This window comes from Pelmatolapia mariae, linkage group LG17 (assembly GCF_036321145.2).
Source record: "Pelmatolapia mariae isolate MD_Pm_ZW linkage group LG17, Pm_UMD_F_2, whole genome shotgun sequence".
NCBI classification, from domain to species: Eukaryota; Metazoa; Chordata; class Actinopteri; order Cichliformes; family Cichlidae; genus Pelmatolapia; species Pelmatolapia mariae.
In genome coordinates, this window is record NC_086242.1 from 11,786,087 (window position 1) to 11,807,535 (window position 21,449).

Sequence of the window (21,449 nt, forward strand, 5' to 3'; positions counted from 1 at the left end):
TTAGTGTGGACATGGCCTTAATCTTTGCAGTGTCATTGTCACAGATGTGTAAAATCAAGCACCTAGCTCTGCAGTCTGCCTCTGCAAGCATTTGTAAAAAAGAAAAAGAAAAAAAAAGAGGACGTTCTAAAGAGCTCACTGAAGTCTATTATTCTAATAATAAGTTTGCCACTGTTGCAACAAGTACGTGAAACTTCTTCCCCTTCTAGATATTTCATGGTCAACTGTAAGTGAAAAGTGGATGTGTTTAGAGCCACAATCAGACCATCAGCACGAAAACTGTGTGCTGGGAGCTTCAGGCCATTGGTTTCCATGGCTGAGCAGCTCCTGTAGTGTGAGATGTAGGCACCCAGTACTTTTCAAGTCACTTTCAAGTCAATTCTGTTCTATAAATATAGCACAAAATCACAACAACAGTCACCTCAAGGTGCTTTATATTGTAAGGTAAAGACCCTACAATAATAAAGACAAGACCCAAACAATCAGACGACCCCCCTATGAGCAAGTACCTGGGGACAGTGGAAAGGAAAAACTCCCTTTTAACAGGAAAAAAACCTCTGGCAGAACCAGACTCAGGGAGGAAGCTATCTGCCATTAACGTTTTGGGATAAGGGAAGAGAGATGTAATTAATACATTTAGTACAGTAACGCCGTACATTACTTTGTTTCTAGGTGTGACTAAAGATTAAATACAAAGTGATGTTTAAACAGAGAGTGAAAAGGATACTTTTATACAGGAACACTATACAGTGTAGCTTTCAATCGATTATTTATCAACCATGAAAGGATAGATCTACATAAATTAAAATCAGATACATTCCGTGCTATTTATTCTGTACTATTTATTCAGCCTCAGTTACATTCATTGACTCACAACAAGTGCTTCCTGCTGTGTTAACAGTCACAGAAATCCCAATCATCTGATTTAAATCTGTCGCCAGCCCCATCAACGTCATCCTTTTGCAACTCTACGCCGCTCTTATTTTTAGATCGCTCTTTAGGAAGTCCGATTCTGATGAGCTGCACATGCACATTTGTTATGCTTGCTGGCCCTCATCCACTGGAAGACACTTCAGCTTGATTTTGGGAAAGAGGGACAAGCTCGCAGGAGCCAAATCTGGCAAGTTTGGCGAATAGGGTGTGATGACTGTGTTGGTGTTGCCAAAAAGCTCCTGCATTTTCAGCGCATAATGACATGGTCACAGTTCAGTTATTTGCACCAAATGTTCTCCCTCAGATGCCCCAGAGTGTTACAGTAAAACTCAGTGTTGATAGTCTCACCCTGGGGGATGAATTCAAATTCAACACAACGCTGTGAATGTTGGTCACAACCTGACGGTCACGCTTAGACACGGCAGGCTGTTTGGACTCTAAAGTGTAGGTGGAGATCCCTTTCCCTTTCATCACATATAAATTGATGCATGCTTTCTGCACACATTTGAGGTATATGGTGAAATTAAAGTGTGCATGTGAGAGTGGTCAAAACGTGAATTCTGCCACAGATCCCTGCTCGTCCACTACATTTTAGCACTGGAATTACAAACAATGAGACAGCGGGGCAGGCATTAGCCTTTATTCTTAAGAATCTTTTAAATTAAGAGCAAAAACATGTGCTATGTCAAGAGGTAACAGCAAAGTGTTGACAAATTAAATTATAAGAGTACTTAAGAGCATTTGACTGAAATGTTTTGTATAATAAGGAAGCCACTTTTCATTTCATTCCCTTTAATATAAGGATAAGAAAACACAGCACAGTTGGAAACCACAAACAGCAGCTGAGCTTACCCATTGAGAGCAAAAAGGAGATGGAAGGGTCAGTCTAAAAAATGAAGTGCAGAACGAAAAGATAGGGAGCAAAAGGCAGTCATGCAGCGAGAATATGGAATGAGAAGGAAGGCAGCGGATGGAGAGATTGGACTCGATGATAAACTCCTGTTCATAGAGAGAGGGAGAAGGAAGGAGACTTTATCTGTCCTTCGACTGCCTCTTTCTCACTGGTTGCTATCAGACCTGTTAAGTGCTGAATGCATTAGAAATGTGACTAGGGATGAAGGGATAGTGGATGGAGGAAGTGGAGGAGAGATGGTGGCGGGGCGCAGAGGGCACAAAAGACAACGAAAGTGGGTCTAAATGTTATCACTGACTGTGGCGATAAGAACGCTAATTATCAGTGACAAAGGCTGGGCAGCTGACAATGCCTCTGTCTCGGCTGGCTCCAGACGAGGGGTCAATATTGCAAAAACTAAGATTTGACAGATTTTGTTTTTATCCTTGCTAAGATGGCATCTGCTACATCACTATCTACACCCGTGGCGCTGCAGTTTAAGGTGGAATTTCGGATCTGAAGGGAAAGGACGAGGAAGGGGAGAGGGATTTTGTCATGTGAAAACCGTCTGAGCTATGCTATCGAGTGTCTTTGACGGAGAGAGGGCAAGAGGATGAGAGACGTCTGTTAGAGGGCTTGGATCTTGTGACCTCCAGAGGTCAAAGTCATGTCCTTTGACATTTGTTTGTAGAAGAGCTTCCTGCTCGGTTCTGATAAAGCTGTGTAAACATCCTAATCATGAAGCTGCATCAGCTCATATCAATCCCACTTCGTTCCTCCCTCCCCTCGATTTTGTCGGCTGTGTAATTCTGCATATTATTTCCTTTAAAGCCTTATCACAGAACTGTTTCTTTTGCACCTAATGACTTTAAAAGTAAGTCTTAGCCCGATAAGCAAAGACGAACAGGAGTGCGCTGTGATTGCTGCAAGGTGATAAACACAAGCGGATTACCATATCGTGTTCGCTTCCAAACAATTTACAAGATCATAACAGCATTCGCAATGTGAACACACCCTCGCTGAATCTTGACGAGGCTACATGTAGCCTCGACTTAAACACACGTACGCATCCATGTTTGTGCGATGAATAAAACATTCGGCAATTTACATGACATATAGCTTAAAAATCTGCCTGCATCTGACTTTTAGATCTAATATTAATACCCACGAGAGTGAGCGAGAGACACAAAACTCACTTTTCCCCATTTCCGGGAAAACAATGCAATTGCAAAAAAATCTAATAGAAAAGCTCTATGAATGCAAATTGAGTCTTTTTTGGGGGGCAATGGATGTTACATATTGCAAAGTGAGAGCGGGGAATCAAGTTAATATCAACCTGAGTGACATTACTATTAGCATACAGAGTTTGACTGCACAAGACAGAGGGCAAAAAAACATTTACACTTCTCAATGAAAGAAAAGAGAGCACGGAGAGGACAAGGGTATTCAACTAAGCAGAAGCTACTCCCTTGGTCTTATTGCATTAAAACGCACACAGACACAGTTGGGGGGAATGCCTGTGTCAGCAGGTATTATGGAAATAGGCCGTGAGGTTTAAACTGGCTATCTGGACTGAGCTTTATTCAGGCGCCAGTAGCCTGGTGGAAATTATATTCTACTGTCTAAAAGCAAGGAGCCAGCATATGTAAATGGATGCCAGTGTGTTTCATCATATGATTTAATTTAGAAAAGGGGAATGACCACTGGGGTGTAGCTACTATACACATCTACGAGCTAAATGACGTAAGCTGTAGGCTCATTTGTAATCCACACAAAGCTTCCACTTCCTCTATGCTATCAGGCTAGGAAGCTCAACAACTTACATATTATCTGCCCGTGAGGGTGCATGCACAAACTTGTCATTCTTTTCAAAGAGAAAGAAAAGTTATTTTGAAAGGTTTGTCGGCATTCAAGTATATGTTTTATATAACAATCCAGCTGCAAACAAAGAAATGTCATTTTTTTAATCAAGCATGAAATAAACACAGTTGCAATTAAAATACTTACAATAACAATAATTAGTATTCAACCCTACTGAGTACATAAAGGTTGAAGCGTACAGCTTTTTTTCCCCTAATTACAATTGTATAACATGAGTGGCCTAATTAATTTCATAAGTAAATTCAGAATTAACAAGTATAACAAGTCATGTTCGAATGAGATGGGAAAACAGCTAGGACAAATACCCACCTGTTTGGCATCGCTGACACACTGCAGGTAACGGGCTGCTATGTTGGAGCAGTGAAGGGTTTTCCCCACATTCTCTTTGTAGCATGTGAGGATTTGTTCCTGCAGGTCTGCACACACCGGATACGCCTCATACCTCCTGCAGGGGAGAAAAGGGGAACAGAATAGTGTGTAAATAGGGGAAAATACGGTGTTAGACAGGATGGGAGGAGGGAACAGTCCAAGTGATGAGAGTTACAGGAAAGGATCAACTCGCAAGAGAAGTTGAAAAAGATAAAGGTGAAAAGAAAAAAATGAATAAATATATAAATTAAAGCATTAACACGGACAATCCAGAGGAGTTCAAGAAATGTGTGACATGACATAGAAAACTTCAGAACAAAAGAAAAGAGTATTAAATATATATTACGAGTGAGGAAACTGAGCATTTTTACCTCCAGAGAGTTCACACTGTTAGAGCACACTGAGCTATACTACAATCTGCAGTGCCGAATAAACCCTTGCCTTTTCTATTATTACCATTGTTCCAGTCCAAAACACCTGAAGCAAGAATCAAAATTACTGTATCTGCTGGGAGAAAAGGTCAAAGTGCAGTTCAGCCCTCAGAGCATGGTGTGAAGACCATGCCAATGTGTGCAACAATTTGTACAACATAAGTACCAACAGAGAGGCCAGAGGGTTTGTTTTTTTTTTTTTAATCGGGCAATCCAGTGACAGTTTAATCCCCTGAATGGGGGGATCTGTTACTGCCACTGGAGAGACTCCACAAGTCAGTGAGCTTCAGGTTAATTTAAACGTTCATGAGCAATTACATGTGGTATATTGGTTGTGGTTCTGGGTCTCTGACCCAGAGTTTCTCGTTGGACTCTAATTTTGGTTTATTATTAATTAGCTATTCTTTCCTTTGTTTACAGTCTCAGTTTTGAGTCTCTTCTTTTCTTAGTATGTCATTAAGCCTAATTTTAGTTCTTGCACTCAGGTTTTGTAGTTTTGTATATTTCCTGGAGTTTTAGTTTTAGTCTCTGGTAGGTGTTTCCTTGTTAGTTACTTCCTGTTTTATTTTGATAATCGCTTGTTTCATGTGCCTCATCTTCCCCTGCCTCATTATCTCTGATTTGTTCCTGCTGTTTTTCCTACCTATTTTCCTCTAGCCTCATTACTTTGTGTACTTTTCAAGTCTCTCTTTGCCCTTTATTTTGTCATCCCACTCTGTTCTATGTACCTTCATTGATTCGTTTTATTATATAGTTTTCCAGGCCTTGTTCTGGGGTAGGTTTAAAACTATGTTTATTTTCTTTTATTGCCAGCAATAACGCTGTTTTCTGGGTTTTGTGTTTAGGTCCACTACCTGCCACACAACCAGGGCAAAATTAGTCTCACTTCTCACCATTGTGTTTTTTGATAATAAGACAAAATAAAAGGTCCACAAGGAGCTACTGATCACTCTGCCATATTTTAGTGATCTGCTGGATCTATCTGTGGATTCATAATGAGTTAATCCTTTAAAAAAAATCGGGAAGCTAACTGCTTCCAATGGAAAATTCTATCTTTTGGCATCCACAAAGAGTTTGTTGTCACTTGTAAGCTACACATCATTTCAAATTAGCATGTACAAATTTGTCCTTGAGGTCTATGAGAGTTTTAGTGCTGCCGTCTTACCTTGTTGTGATTGATGCTACACCTAACTTCAGTGCATTTAAATGGGACTTTTTTCGACAGATGTATGCAAGAGTCGAAGCATTCAGCCAATCTAAGCAGTGGGACATCCTATCAGTGCTGGTGCCTTGCCCAGTGTTAACTGCTTTTGTCTGTCTCTTCGCACACCTCGTAAAAATCCATAATGACGACACAAGCACAAGCTAGGGCTATTATGCTAATGGTGGTGTCATCGTTTTGCTCACATCAGTGCCCAGGACACTCCATCTGCCTCACTAAACATGCCTTGCATGGGTGTGAAATACAAAGAGATTTTGCCCGTCAGCAACTCTGGAGATCTCAGAGGAATATTGGGAGGGGTGAATCCGAGCCCCTGTAGTCAGAATCAGATGTTTGATTTGCCCCCTAGAGAGAGAAATTTCCCTACTGTTGGATACAGAGCAAAGGATTGGACGCATGGGTCATTACCCAGCGTTCAATGCAGCAGGAATGCTGTTGAAGTACCGATGTCTACATATGTGCGTCTCCGCATGGTCATATTCGTTAGGAGTGCCAGGAAAATCTTTAGTCCTTGTCGGTTCAGGTCAATGACAATTTGTGACGAGATGAGAAGTGGTCTCCACACATTCAACAATGTCAACGGGAGTGTGAATAATCAATACACTTTATTTATTGTCCAGTACTGTGCCTACTTGCTAAGATAAACAGTTTTAAAGAAGTAACTGGAAATAACTCACTGAGAGACAGAGCATCTTGACTGACCGTGGCTTTTCATGGTGTGGCTCAACCCATTTTCAGCCTTTGAGAGCCAACATCACTTTCTGCTAGTTATACTTAATATATCAAGAATGTAGTCACATAGGTGGCACTGATCTTTCCCAAAAGGTAAAATAACTTTTTACATTTTGCTTTATACAAGCATACTATAGGTCCATACACTCAAAGATACATGACATTTACCACTTTCAGTGCAGACTGGAACATTAAACCGTCGGGTGTAGAGAAGCTTCTGCATTTGTGGATCCATCAGGGAGAAATTCAGTCATTTGCTAGCAGGCATGACAAGGCCATTGCTCTGCGTCAGGGTATTGAACGATGACAGCAGTGCTAGCAGAAATCGCTGCCATCCTATTCCTATGGATCCTGGTGCTCATTTATTACACCGCCTATGGGCATCTACAGGGACTAGAGCAGCCACATACACCCACTAATTACTTTCTTAAGCATTCGCTTTAATGCCAGGTGCATCCTGCTGATACAAACCACAGTGTTTATCACCAGTAATGGCCTCTGAGAGAGAGAGAGAGAAAGGACAGCAGAGGAAAGGAGGGAGGATATAGCAGAAGAGCTTGATGAGAAACTAAACAGTGGTACGTCTATTTTGCTTGCTCTCTGATTCTCTCTGAGAGGAAGGGACTGAGACAGTGGTTGAGTTAATCATAGAGACAATAACACTGTCACACACACTCTGTGGCGGCACGCTGCATCCTCTATCATCTATCATTAAGATTAACATTAAGTTCCTGCTGCTAACCACACAGAGCCTATAAGGGGACACTAAAGCCGTTCCCCCCTCCTCTTCAATTTTACATTAAATGCCCTCATGTCATTTGGTAATATATAACTGCTGTAGTGCTATGCAGCAAGGTGAGCAGATGCAAAAACAGCCATAACCATTATAAGGCCACTCTTTCTTTGTATGTATGAGACCTATGTATGAAACAGTGCATCAAGAAAATATTCAGACCACTTTGTATTTTTCATACAGGGTCAGTCTTACACTAATAACCATTAAATTCATTTTTCCCCTCATAAATATGCATTCAATAATCTTAATGAGGAAATTTAATCAAAACTGATAATATCACTTTGAAAGCACTCAGACTATTTATTATGAGACTTGGACTATAGCTTAGGTTCCTCCCATTTTCCGTGATCATCTTCAAGATATTTCTACATCTTGTAGAAAGTGGTTATGATTGAAAGGCATGATCCAAGCTACAGGATTGAAGAAAATGCTTGCAGATCTCAAAGACAGATTTGCCTAAAAAAAACAGATCCTAGAAAAGGTTCCCAAGAGCAGTTCTACTCCATAATTCCTCAAAGGAATGTCTTGAGTTAGGTCCTTCTTAAGAGAGATCATTAAGAACCTATCAAGAAGTGTCACTCTGGCTGAACTCCAGTGATTAAATGGGAAGATGGGACTCTACAAGGAACTTCCAAGAGCATAACCATCACTGGAGAACTTCGCCAATCTGGGCTTTATGGCAGAGTAGCAAGTCAGAAGCCTCTGCTCAATGAAAGACAGATGTAGGCCTGCTGGATTGTAGGAAAAGCGCCTAAAAAAAATCTCAGACTCATGATTTGATTAAACAGCGAGAGTTTGGTAGTCTCAAATCAAAGTGTCAAATCTGGTGAAAAAGCGGCACTGCTAATCACCTGAATGATACAATCCCAAATCAAACCATAAATGCACTTGTGTCATGGTGTGGGGTTGTTTTTCAGAATGAGAGACTGATTAGGCTTGAAGGAAAGCTGAAGAAGGTAAAGTATAAAAATAAACCTAATGAGAATCAGCTTAGGAGTGCCTAGGACCTCAGACTGGGTCAAAGGTTCACTTTCTAACAGGACAATGACCCTGTGCACAAATCCACTTGGCCCAATTAGATCCCTGACTTGAACCCATTCAATATCCCCGGAGAGCACCGAACTTGGCTGTCCATCCACAGTCTACATCCAGCATCGCAAAGCTTGAGAGGATGTGCAGAGAAGAATAGCAGATTATCTCCAAATCCAGGCCTGCAAAGCTTTTTGTATCATTCCCAGGTAGACTCAAAGCTGTGATCACTATCAAAGGTGCTTAAATACTAAGTAAAGTGTGTGAATGCTGATATTTTGTGGGGGGTTTTCATTCTAATGAATTTGAAGAAAAAGGGCTTTATAATTTTTTGGTTTATGTTTATGAGGGAAAAAATGAATATAGGTTTCAAAATTGTATAAAATCAAGACCCCAAGTAATTCCTGTATTTTTCACAGTAGTCAGTGTAGAACTACTCTCTCTCCTCACTGTAAGATTTTGAGAACCTAACAGAAAAGAAAAGCCTTCTATTTCTCAGTTAATGGCCTCACATTATCAAATTATTTTCTGCCTTGTTATGGAAATACACAAGTTTTCATACACAGTCACAGGCGAGCTGATTTGCAGCTTATATTTAAATACAACTGGCAACAAAATCCCTCACTAAATAACCGCATCAAATACCCTACAAATCAAGCCAAACATTAGGTTCGTCATGTTGAAGTCATGAGCAGATAGTTCAAAGTATCAGGAGTCAAATGCTGTAAAGTAAATTCCTCCACTGTGGAAATCTCAGGGCATTATTAAAAAAGAATAGTGAAAAACAACTATGAATCATCCAGTTCCCCTGTAACCCGAGGAGCAAGGCATTTGTAAACAAGGACACTGTATCAAATACCCAAAGCAAACCATTTTTTAATTGTTTTAAAATGATAGAATGGAAATGAAAAAAGGGTTGAAGGCCAGAGGCATGTGGGTATTTTTTTCATTGCTGGTTTGCTCTGAATGTATAATTTCTGTTTTGGTTAACATGCTGTGAATCATTTTGATCACTTCAGAGGACTCGGTGTTGGTTGTTTTGGCCAGTAATTTCCCAACTTTTCTTATTTCTACCTCTGACCCCTTATATTTGTGAAACATGAAAAGAATTTCACAGAAGAAAAGCAAAACTTAGAGAAAATGTTGGTGCTAAAGTTTCAAACCTAATGGGCAAAAAATGTTAAAGCTCACTGTCTGCATCTAGTATCAAAACTTTCCTTTCTTGTTTAAGGTATATTAAAAAAGCAATTTCTGCTTTGGTTATTATCCTTTAGAAAAGAACCATCTGTATTAACTTTACCCTACGTGAGACATTTTATCACATATATTTATTGTTTCTTTCATATAGCTGGAACAAATTTCAGCAACAAGTGCATAGTGCTGATAGCAACTTTTCTATGTCAGTGCCACATGTAGCTGCAGCCAGATACACATCAGAAGAAAAGCAGCCAACGAAAAGCAATTGGAGCAAAGAGATAGAAAGCAAGGATCTGAATGTTTGATTTCTATGTGTGTCTAGATCCTGGGGAGGGGCAGCCAACAGTAATGTTCAGGCACACATACCCTCTAGATTAATCTTGTGAGCCTATCTGGTTTTCAAACTTTTCAAACCAAAATACCTGCTGCTACTTAAGATCCAGCGCCTTTTTAAGGTCAACCAAGTTTCCCTCAGATTGGATGTTCAGTTTCATCCTTAGCGCCTCTTTAGCTCAGCACAGTGTTAGCATAAGCCAGCTTCTTCATACTGACTCACTCGGTTTGAGAGCTGTTGATGCTCCCTGTCCATCTGAAACCAAAAGACCGGTAACTTGCAATGTTGTGTACTGGCAGTTTTTTCTCTTTAGATGGGGGATTGTCTGCGCTTATGTTTAGTTGTGGTGATTTATTTTTCATAAATTTTATTAATACCTTTGCTATCAATCAGGCAACTGGCCAAACAGACAGCAATTTCATTGGTAAGTTTTTTAAAGGGGTTTTTTTAAGGTAATATAATTTGTATGGAGAAGAAATGACACCGTAAATTAACTCATAATTTTTAGCGCCTGTTTAGCAAAAATACCCTATAGTAACATAAACTCTCAGGGCATACAGGGACATGTACCATTTGGTATCCACTGATCTAGGTTTATTAGCCTTCATAGTTAACCCAGTGTACTACCATTTGGTCATCTCTCACCATTAATAACTATGCTTAATGCATGCTTAAATATCAACAGATACAAAACTAGACTGCCAATAAATGTCCCAAAGTCTTTTACTCTCCCTTGTTCTTCCGTTTTCACTATATCTTCATCTATATCTTCCTTTTATGCCTCTCTCCTTTATTCTCCTCCTCAGTCTCCAGGTCTCTACGGGATATCTAGCCAAATGCAGATGGCTATTATTTGCACTCTGTTTGTGATTGTAAGTCTGCACTCCTGAGCTCCAGAGACAGTAAATCTAAACAGTCATATAGGGGTCTTGACTCAAGGCATCAGTAGCACTAAAGGTCTCTATAACAACTGCTTATTCAGCCCTGCCCCCAACATACACACACACACATATAATCCAAGTCCCTATTGCCTTGATCCACTGATAGAAGCAAGAGTGAAACAAAGAATGAAGCCAGCTTGGGTTGTTATATTACAATTTCCTAGCTGTGTGACACTGGCCAGAAACAAAACGCAAATAGTATTTACAGAGAAATAATGGTAGTTCAAGGAAAGAAGAGCCATCTCCTCATACACATATGTAAAGTAACACCTTAGGAGAGAAGAAAAAATACTGAAATGCTGAAATAATATGAGAGACTCGATGTGTTCCACTTAACATGTAACAAAGCAGAACACATCACATGCCCACTCTCACTGTCCGTCTCCCTCTTTAAGGTGTATATCATTTTATTATAATCCCCTCTTTCACGCCTCGCACTACACAAGTCAGCACATTTGCATGGAGGGGGCATATTCTGATGGATTTACGGCTGAGTCTACATTCTGCAAAGAACATATTGACTGGAAGCTGGGGGATGTATGGAGATCGATGTCTGGATTTTCATACAATATGCATGTGTAAAGCCAATAGAGAGTACGAGGAAGAGAATCGGTCCATTTTTCAAACTAACATATATTGACCATGACTACCATCTGTTGTAACGTCGCAGAGCCATGCAATGAAATGACATTCATAGATCTCAGTTACGAATGCAGCATGCTTCAATAGCCGAACAAGGTGTGTGATACATGTGCAAACAGGTACAGTCATCTGTCATAATTTCAGAAACATTACAAGTTTGAAGAAAAACTAGAAAAGCAGCTCAAAGGGATATGCGTGGATGCAGATGGACGGTGAAGGCAGGGCTGAAAGAGATCACTTTTAACTCCTGTTGATAGCAGTGGTCGTTTGCTAATAGAAAATACTGCTTGCACGAAATCACAAGAGAAGACTGCTGTGGAAGTTTTCTCTTTAACAGCAATAAGAGCACTACTTTCTCCCTATAACATGCTAAATTTAGACTGACAGTGGACAAAAGGCAATGCACCACTAGCTGAGTAATGATAATAGCTGAAACCGGGCAGAAAGGAACAGAAAGTAGTGAAGCACACTTGTACTAATCAGTCAGTGGCAGAAAAAAGTAATTGCAGAATCTCTTTCTCAGAGTACAGAAGAGGTTTGTCAAGTGGCACACCCACCCCCCAAAGATGTCAGATGGACTCAAGTCATCAGCATAACCTCTTGTGTTCAAATTATTCAATACTCAATTATACAAACACGGATACTCTTATAATACTTCATCAAACTAAACTGCTTGGTCAGCTTGGAATGAGCTAATAATTCACCACTGTAAGCAATACATTTTGTTTTGTTGTTATGTTTTATTTATTCATTTTTTATGGAGCCTGACTGACATGTTGGCCAATATTAGCAATTACAGCAGCTGTTACAATTTTTATTTTTATTTTTTTTAAAAAAAGCAAAGAAGAAATGGGGAAAAACACCCTTCAACCATGTTATGAGTGTTGATGTTGCAGTATTTTCCACCAGGGGGCACTCTTCCCCGTTCAAAACACGTGGTTGGAACGCAACATTTACCCTCCGCTTGACAGCATAAATGAATAAATAAACAACTACATATAACAAATGTTAGGGAAATCCGTTTACATTTCATGTGTGTCAACCTATCGGTTGATATATCAGATTTTTTTTAATCACCACCATTATCAGCCTTAAAAATCCTATATCTGTCAAGCTCTACTTTTTTATCATTCATGCCTTACTTATCAACTACTGCTTTTCATTAACTTTTCAGCCCAAACCTGTTCGGGCCAACTTTATTTTCTAATGAAACTGTCAATTTTTAGATTAGTTGTGATAATCTTTTCACTCACCCCTTAGGATATTTGTACCTCTGGCTTTGAATCACTGCTCTTTATAATCAAACAGTAGCTTCCAACATCTTTGCCTGAATAAAAAACACTGTGAAACTGGCAATATCAGTTTAAAATCGGTTAGTTTATGAACAATAAATGTGTATTTCTAAATAACGATAACAACTCAGGGCACTCCACTGATTTGGAGGTTAAAATACCGTGAACTGTAACAACCACAGTTGAAGTGTGACTGGAGACCTTTGTTGAGTCTCCCATTTTCTACAAATTACAGTTCTGATGCTTTGGGACTGATGATTACGTGACACTTTTTCCACAAAGACATACAGTAATGCTGAAAGACATTTAGCCTAGTTTCAATAATAATAATAATAATAATGATAATAATGACTAGGGCTGGGCCATATCATACCGTTCACGGTAATACCGGTATAATGTTGGGCAACGATAAGAAAATGAAATATCGCGATAGAATATGGGTAAAACACGCATGCGCAGTGCCTTTGTTTTCATACACACATGGCGGAAAAAGCATGGCGGCGATGGAGAATGAGAAGGGCGAAAGCGGATCGTTGAATGAAACGGATGAATCAGAATTGGTTTGTAAAAATGCTGCAACTTCATTGGTGTGGAACTGGTTTAGCTTTCGTCCGTCAGATACACAACAAAGCACTATTTTTGGTAGAGCATGATAGTGGGCCGTCGTTATTACCATGTTTTTTGGAAAATACGGCACACTTAAAATCAATCCTTTGATTTTTCTGAAAATCGACAGTGCCCCTTATAATCCCGTGTGCCTTATGTATGAATTCTGGTTGTGTTTACTGACCTCCAAACGATTTTATGTGGTACACGGCGCTCGAAAATCTGTCAAATGTTTTAGTACGACTTTGCTACGCTACGAAGCCGCACCGCTTGATGGATTGTCGGAGCATTACGGCTATCGTAGGCAGGAGCTTCGCGGAGTGATACGTACTGTGCTTCAACATAATATTACCGTACTGTGTGTGTATAACCTCTTTTTAAGTTTTGTGGATATTATACATGGTTATGCTGAGGATATGTCGGCCAATTTCCACTGGAAATGCCTTTCGGTTAAACTGTCAGCAAGGAATTTGCATTTGCATGGTTAAATTTTTATAAAACTGTAATGCACATAAAAAACAGCTGCTTGTTTAAGTGAAAATACATTGATGGGGTTTTTTGCACTAATAAAGTTGTGGAGTTATAAAGTTAATTTGTCTAGTGTCAATTATATCATCAGTTATATCGTTATTGCAAATTTTCAAATGTATATCGTGATAAATATTTTTGGTCATATCGCCCTGCTCTAATAATGACTAAAAAACACTTTTGCAAACAAGTTGCTACTGTTGATCCTTCAAGTGTAAAGGATTTTTTTCCTCCATTTAACTCCTGAAACACAATCTGTTATCATTAAAAAGCCCTTGACCACAAATAGGAAGAAGTCTTTGATGGCCTAATTTTGTTAAGTTTTACATGTTGCCAGAAATCATCTTACGTCGTGTCTAACCCATTTTTTTTTGTTATAAACATTGACAGTATGGATTACTCTCGGCTGCCACCAGACTGAAATCCCAATCACCACATTGTCTATTTATCATCATTTGGATCCGCTCAGGGGTTAATAGGGTTAAAGGGTGGACGCCGGTTCCCCCTTAAAAAGCCCTCATGTTCTCTCTAGTTAAGGCAGGCGTCAGTAATAAGAGGAGTAAATAAATACAAATGATCCAGTTAAGGAGAAAAATGACACGCATTTCACTCTTGCTGCTTTTTAAAAGCGGACCTGAGTGACCCCCTGCAGTGAAATCCATCAGCATGGATAAGAGATTGAATGAGTAGAGAGAGGAAAGGACACAGACTGAGGCAGATTCAAGAAAACTGTGAGGGATAACAGACTGGAGAGTGAGGGAGGCAGACAATAACGAAGAGGGTGAAAGTAAAACAGATTTAAATGAAGACAGAAAACACTGTTCCTACATTAAGTGGGAGGCAGAGAAGGATGAGTGGGTCAGAGGAAGAAGACGGGGAATGTGTAACCTTTCTGACCTTCTTAAGACACACTTTTAGAAGGAGACTAGCAGAAAAATGTGTGTTACACACACACATACATATATTAAAATGTTAAAAAGAAACAAGATTAAATAAAAAAAATTACATAATAATATAAATGCTGTATATCAGTTCATTTCTTTTCCTTCATTAAAGTCTATATGTCTTAAAGTACATGAAAATACACTGAAAGGCAATGAAAGTATTGAGTGGGTTTGCCAACCACTTTCAGTACAGCACAGTCACTAAATAAGCTACTAAAAAGTGTGTATGTGCATCGTCTGTCCATTCGTGCGCCCACACAGGTCTTTTAAATTGTGTGTGCTTTTTACAGCTAGCAAAGCGAAGCTCTTAAGGCCCAAAGAAGAGCTTTTAAAGCAGTTATTGACTTCTGTCTCCTCAGCTGACCACCATCTTGTCCTTGCGCCCGGGTTGCTTAGCTACAGAATGGTGGTTCACCCTTACCTGACAGAGGGGTCAAAACTCTCTTACCTCACAGACTACTTTACAGGAAAAAAAAAAATCTATGACTAAAGCCAAAGCACTTTGAAATTATTTGTCAGCTAAATTAATTCCTGTCATTTTTAGTAATTAAATGTGCCGCTTGGCACAATTAAATATCCATAAATTATTGCTTAATTAATTCTGGGACATCAGTATTATTTCCTTAAACAAAAAAAAGCACTGCAGAGAAAATGGAAAGCCTCTACCTGGCTCTGCGCCTTATTTACATTTTGAAGCAGCAGGGTGAATTTTTAGGGAACCCCCTGGATTTCTTCTCTTCGGTTAGATAAAGAAAAGGCACAACGCAATAGTCCTGCAATGGCTTGTTGCAGGACTGTTTTATTGGATTGCATTAGGTTGCATGGAACTTCTCAGTTTTGTGTCAACAACCACTATTACAAGAGAAAATCATATAATTTTTAAATCTAGGCAAAACACAAATTAAATGAGGACCGTTTTTCACTGATGAGAAACAGTCCTCATTTGTAATACGTTGCTGAAAGAGGGATAAGTGGGTTCGATGTTCCCACTCATTACCCGGAGGAGAAGATGGGCTGTCATATCTGGTCTTCTTGACCGAGGCAGTACAGTACACCGGTGTTGTGCAGGAAAACAGCGAGTCATTTGTATTCAACAAGTTTTACTTCACTCCTCCTCATTCCACCTTTGCGTGTGTGTGGAAAGACGAAGTGAGGACGGCAGCTGCTGTTATTGTCAACTGGATTAAATTTTTTTTTTTTAAAAAAGAAGGTTTATTCAAAAGAACTAAAAAAATAAACAAAAGACAAAGGGAGCGAGCATGTAGCCTTAGGGAAGAGAGGAGTGACAGTGAAGTGGAAGAATACAATTATATGGGAAAAACAAACATCCCAGGCATAGACAACACACGTACGTTCAGCTATGAACCAAAAAAATATATATAAGTATATATGTGGAAATATATTTCCTTCTCTTATCTTTGACAAATGCCACCATCAAGACCCAAAACTTGGAGGCCAAGATTTAGAGATTTCAGGCAGGGGACGGAGAAGATTAGTAACAGCGGTCTCAGTTCCTTATAGTACACACAGCCATGTCAGATCAACTATTCACCATTCGGAGATACCCCAGCCCCATCTCAATTCCGCAGGGACCCTGGACAAACACAGAGTGACCAGCTTCAACAAAGCAGTTCAAAGCCCCGCCAAAGGTTAGCTCTGACAGGAGGCTTAGGGCCACGCCATCGTTCTTTCATCACACATCTAACATTTTTCTCAATGCCTGTCATCTTACATTTCAAACTAAGGCCTCCGCTGGATTGCTTTAGCCAACAAACACCCACTACCGGTCAGATGTCCCCCATGCACGCGTGTGTAATGTGAGCAGTTTCAGACGCATTAATCCTCACATACAGAAACCCTTACATACATGTAGCACAGTAAAGGTCACACATTCAGAGCTGGACAGTCAGATAATGCATCGGACTTTGATAAACAACTGGTGGTGAATGTGGCAGCATATAAATCAGAAGCACAGAAAGATAGCCTCCTTTTTTACAGGCAACTGGGAAATCTTATCTGGAGTCAGTGTCAAGGAGAAAGCGAATAAAAGCTTCGATCCTACGCGTACATGTTTGTCTCTAAAATGCTGTGTGATTACATTATTTGTCTTGTTGTGTGTTATGCACTTTTGCATTAATTCAGAAGAGGTGTACACCAAATATCCTTCGTTTAGGTGTTGATCCCCTGCAGCTTATGATTCATGTATGATTTCAGACACTGCAGGGGCCAATTTGCTGTTTTAGCTGTATTTGATCATACTCGCCTCAGACAATATTTTTCATGTTTGGGGGAAAAAAAAATCTTAAGTGATGTAGAAGTGCATGAGTATTGCTCCGCTTTTATGTGCAAAATAATGTGACAAAGTCTGACAGAAAATACAACTGCAAAAAAGAAGGAAAAAAGAAAAGCTGGCATACCCTTTGGAATTACCAGGATGTCTGATCTGATTTATTAAAAGGAAATATGGTCTGATCCTTTTATAAGACACAAATATTCTTAACAAACGCAATCTGACAAAAAAAAATATAAAACTCAAGTTACTGTTTCTTTGGGGAAGCCAATTTAATTCTCGAAATTAATAACGCGTAGAATCTCTTGCAGCAATATCATCAATCAGATGTTTCCTGTAGCTGCCTACGAGACTGCAGTGACATAACCGTGACATCCACTCCAAATTGGTCTATTGTGGATTGGTGAACACTCACAGATGCTTCTGCAGCCTTTCTAGCTGTGTGCATCTTCATAAGGTTTCCTCTAGGATCCTGTGCAGATTCTAAAACCAATGATTTTTAAGAAGAGGTGAGTTTGTCAGTAACAATGCTCCTTGTCTTAATTGTCTTTATTTAAAGGGAGTGGCACCTCTTTAGTGTGCTCCTTGACTGGAGCTTCTGACTCCAAGTTGGCAGTAAACTTCCTTTTTATGTAAGAATATCTGTTTATAAGTGAGTTAAATATGAGTTCATATTTACGAGTAAAAACTTTAGTTTAATTCCAAAGCCCTTTTTTGCCAACTGCAGATATACCCATATCGTTCTATATACAGATATGTGCGTGTGTGATTGTATGTGTGTGGATGTAATGAGGTCACAGTGATGCAGTAGCGTTCCGGTTGGGAGAGCTCCATCATTCAGAGAATTCTCTGGCGGGAATTCTGCAGGAGAACGGCAGGGAACAGCTGTACCGTACACATACACAAAAACAAGCACACATATGCACAGCTTCATATTTGCACGCACACACACACACCATTCCCTATGCCTACCTCTCACACTTTAATTTATTTCTTTCAACCTCGCCAAGGAAAATGACCACGGTGTACCACTACAATGAATGGAACATCTGTACTCTGGCGCACATTTAAAAAGGAAACACGGGAATGAAATTTTCATCTCAGTGTAATTGAATTCAATCTTTTTTTCTTTTTTTGTTGCTGCCAAGAATATCTGATCATGGACAAATGGAAATCACCTGTACTACCAATCTAGCCTCAAACCAAAGTAATTATTTCCCACCTATGAAACTAACCCCAAATAATCTGCATATGGACAGATGCTGCTAGCTGTGGCCTGAAACACCCACCCTCCCTCAAATCCCATCCACAATTGAAACCTGATTTAGTTGTCTTGTTCCAATCCCAGTGTCACAAAGCAATAAGTAAACTCCAACCAGACAAGGTCATAATTAATTCTTCCAAAGACATGCATTAAGCTGTTATAACCCTTGGCAGTCATCAACATCTGGTTTCACAAGTCTCCTCTATTAATATAAATTGCAGTCTAATAAAAGACCTAATACTCAGTGGCACTGACATGAGCTAAAGTGGGGAAATAAAGACATTCTAAGAAAGATGTCATCTCCCACACTTCATACAATCCCATATTAACATATCAAATGATAATTCTACCAAGTATGGATAAGGCGCTGGCTCTATTTTTTTTTCTTTATCTCAAGGGGGCATTTTCAGCTCTGAGGAAATCAAAAGCCTCAGTGAGACAAAAAATATTTCCTTTTATTACTCAATAGAGGCCACAGATAGCATCTTATCTCTGCGGGGTCTGTCATAAGCTTTGAGGAAAGACACACACATTGTGCTCACAGAAGCTGTTCATCATATGAGACCATACAAACATACACCGTGATGCATGAACTTACACACATAAACAAGGATGGGCCAAACACTCCCTGTTAAATCCAATTAAACCTCTGCTCCGATCTCCTCAATGCATCCCTGCTCCTGTCTTGTAACACCAGACCTTCCCGCCATTTCATTAACACACACACACACACACACACTCTGACTATCCACTATTGAAATCCAGTCACAACCCTGCTAATGCACCTCCTATAATCAAATCCACCAATCAGTGTCTTCCGTGCAAAGACCCGTGCCACATGACTACCCGCACATTAGCCCAGCATTCGCTTGCAGTTAGCACTGCCATTTTGCACTAATGTTATTCCACTGTATTTTTTTTTCTTTAATGTGATTTGGGAAGTCTCAGCTCCAGCTTCCACGAGTCTAGCGCTAAACCCCTGGTGGGCTAGGCTAATCAGTTTCCAGCATTTCAGAGGGAGACAATGATCCCAGTGTTAGCGCAGGCTAATGACAAGCTAACACAATCAGCCAAGCCTCCCTAGAGGTGAGCCTAGAGCCAGGGCCCATTCTTGCCCCACCTCCTACAGGCTCCTCATCCACTTTCACAACATTACTATGGAGGATAATAGCCTGTTATTAAGAAGACAGATGGATCACGGACGGGAAGGATTCTGCATCTTCTTGAGTTACATATAAGTGCTGGATTTGTTCATCCATGACAGCTTGGATGTTTAATATTGCCTCCTCAGTCACTTTAGGTGTGGCTGTTCTATCGCTTATTAAGGTTAAGCATAAGGATCACACACATGCTCCTTGTTTGCACTCTGTATTGTTTGCACTCTGCATTGTATTTAGGATAAAAAGACGTGCAAAAAATCTAAGCTAGTCCAAAGTGTTTTGTAAAAACAGACATGAAATAAATGGGGACACTGGAATGTCGAGAGAGCAAATCCTACTGACTATCACCAGCACATGATCAGGCGTATCAGTGAACTACATCGGCCTCAGCTAATAGGGCAAGCTAATATTGTTCAGATTGAAAGATGTGGGTTAGGAAATGGGTAGAATAATTCAATTGCATATTCACTGGTCCACGTGGACCTCTAATCGTCACTGAATATATCAGTTTTGATAGCACAAAGTCTACAAAGACCATCAAATAAATACCTATCATATACAGCAATAGAATTTATTAAAAGGCATCATTAAAATGTGGGAAAAAACCCTCAGCTGGTATGAGATTTATAGTTATGTGCAAGAGTTTGGGCAATTTTAGGCAAATAACATATTTTGCATGGAAATAAATAAACACAACACCTTCAGCAAAATAAATACATTTCCTTTATTTTCAAACAGACTAGTGACTTAAACTGAACTATCATCAAACCAACTGAATCTGACTTATCCAGGTGTTGCTTTGCATATTTCAGACAGTTTTCTGATGAGGATGTTGATCATTTTTCCAGACTGTTCCTCATATAGACTCGTTTGGGGAAAAGTGAAAACGCGCAGCACCACTCCTGTAGTTAAAGCTCCCTCTGCAGTTACAGGAGAGTTTTCCGTTGCCTTTCTACTCAGCAGCTTTATCAGAAGGTTTTCTCACTCCTTCCCTTCCTGTCTTCACTTCCACAGTTCCCCATAACTTGCAGTTCAATTTAGTTCAATTCAATTTTATTTTACTTTTATAGACCCAAATCACAACAGCAGTTGCCTCTAGGTACTTTATATTGTAAGGTAAAAACCCTACAATAATAGAGAGAAAACCCCAATAAACATATGACCCACTATGAGCAAGCACTTTGGCAACAGTGGAAAGAAAAAACTCCCTTTTAACAGGAAGAAACCTCCAGCAGAACTAGGCTTAGGGAGGGGCGCCATCTGCCGTGATTGGTTGGGGTTAGGGGAGGAAGACATGACAAAGACAGGCAGTTGTTAATGACTTCTCTGACACCTTGTTTTGCTGTTAGCTTTTTATTCCCTTAGACAACTGCAAAAAGAAGGCTCTGCTTGTAGTGTTATCATATCAAATTTTTATAGAGAATCGCACACAGTCTTTTCACAATTATTAGTTGTGTTTTATTTTAAGTTATTTATCTACCTTAGACTGTCCGTGTCTGCACTTACCTGAATTTGGCATTCACTTGGTCTGCAGCTTTGTGGAAATTCTCAGTGGTGACCTTGTAGAACTGAGAACTCTGCAGAGACAGAGGAGAAAGTCAGTGAGCAGGAGGAATGCATTAAAATGTGATTCTTAGCACTTTATTAAAATAATCGGATAAGGGTAATTAGGCAAAAGGAAACATATGAATAGAGCAATTTTTCTTTACAGATCTGGTCCACACAGCTCTGGCCTCATGTCTCAGACTTCATTAAAACCTAATGGAGATTCATTTTAAGATCACCGTTTGGTTTAGTGTCCACAACATAAATGCTAACTTTGCAATCAGTAACATATAGTAACCAGTACACATTTGCAGTATTGAAGACTGCAAAGACAAACATTTTTATTTTGAGGTGCGCTTTTCCTGCACACGCAAAATATGGGTGCTTCAGTGTATGTGTGTTTGTGCTTATCCTGACAGTT

At 39.7% G+C, this 21,449-nt stretch overlaps 1 protein-coding gene across 5 annotated transcripts in view; it reads right to left on the bottom strand.

The window, feature by feature from the left end:
* The window catches only part of chchd3a (coiled-coil-helix-coiled-coil-helix domain containing 3a), a 76,208-nt gene that overhangs the window by 2,084 nt on the left and 52,675 nt on the right, over positions 1-21,449 (bottom strand). For 3 of the 5 annotated variants that reach the window (XM_063500690.1, XM_063500687.1, XM_063500686.1), the window contains 3 exons: positions 20,990-21,060; positions 4,016-4,151; positions 3,649-3,689 (listed from right to left, as the gene is read on the bottom strand). In XM_063500690.1, the coding sequence (XP_063356760.1) occupies positions 3,649-3,689; positions 4,016-4,151; positions 20,990-21,060 (248 nt within the window). The remainder of the gene's footprint in view (positions 1-3,648; positions 3,690-4,015; positions 4,152-20,989; positions 21,061-21,449) is intronic. The other 2 variants (XM_063500689.1, XM_063500688.1) reach the window with 1 other exon arrangement.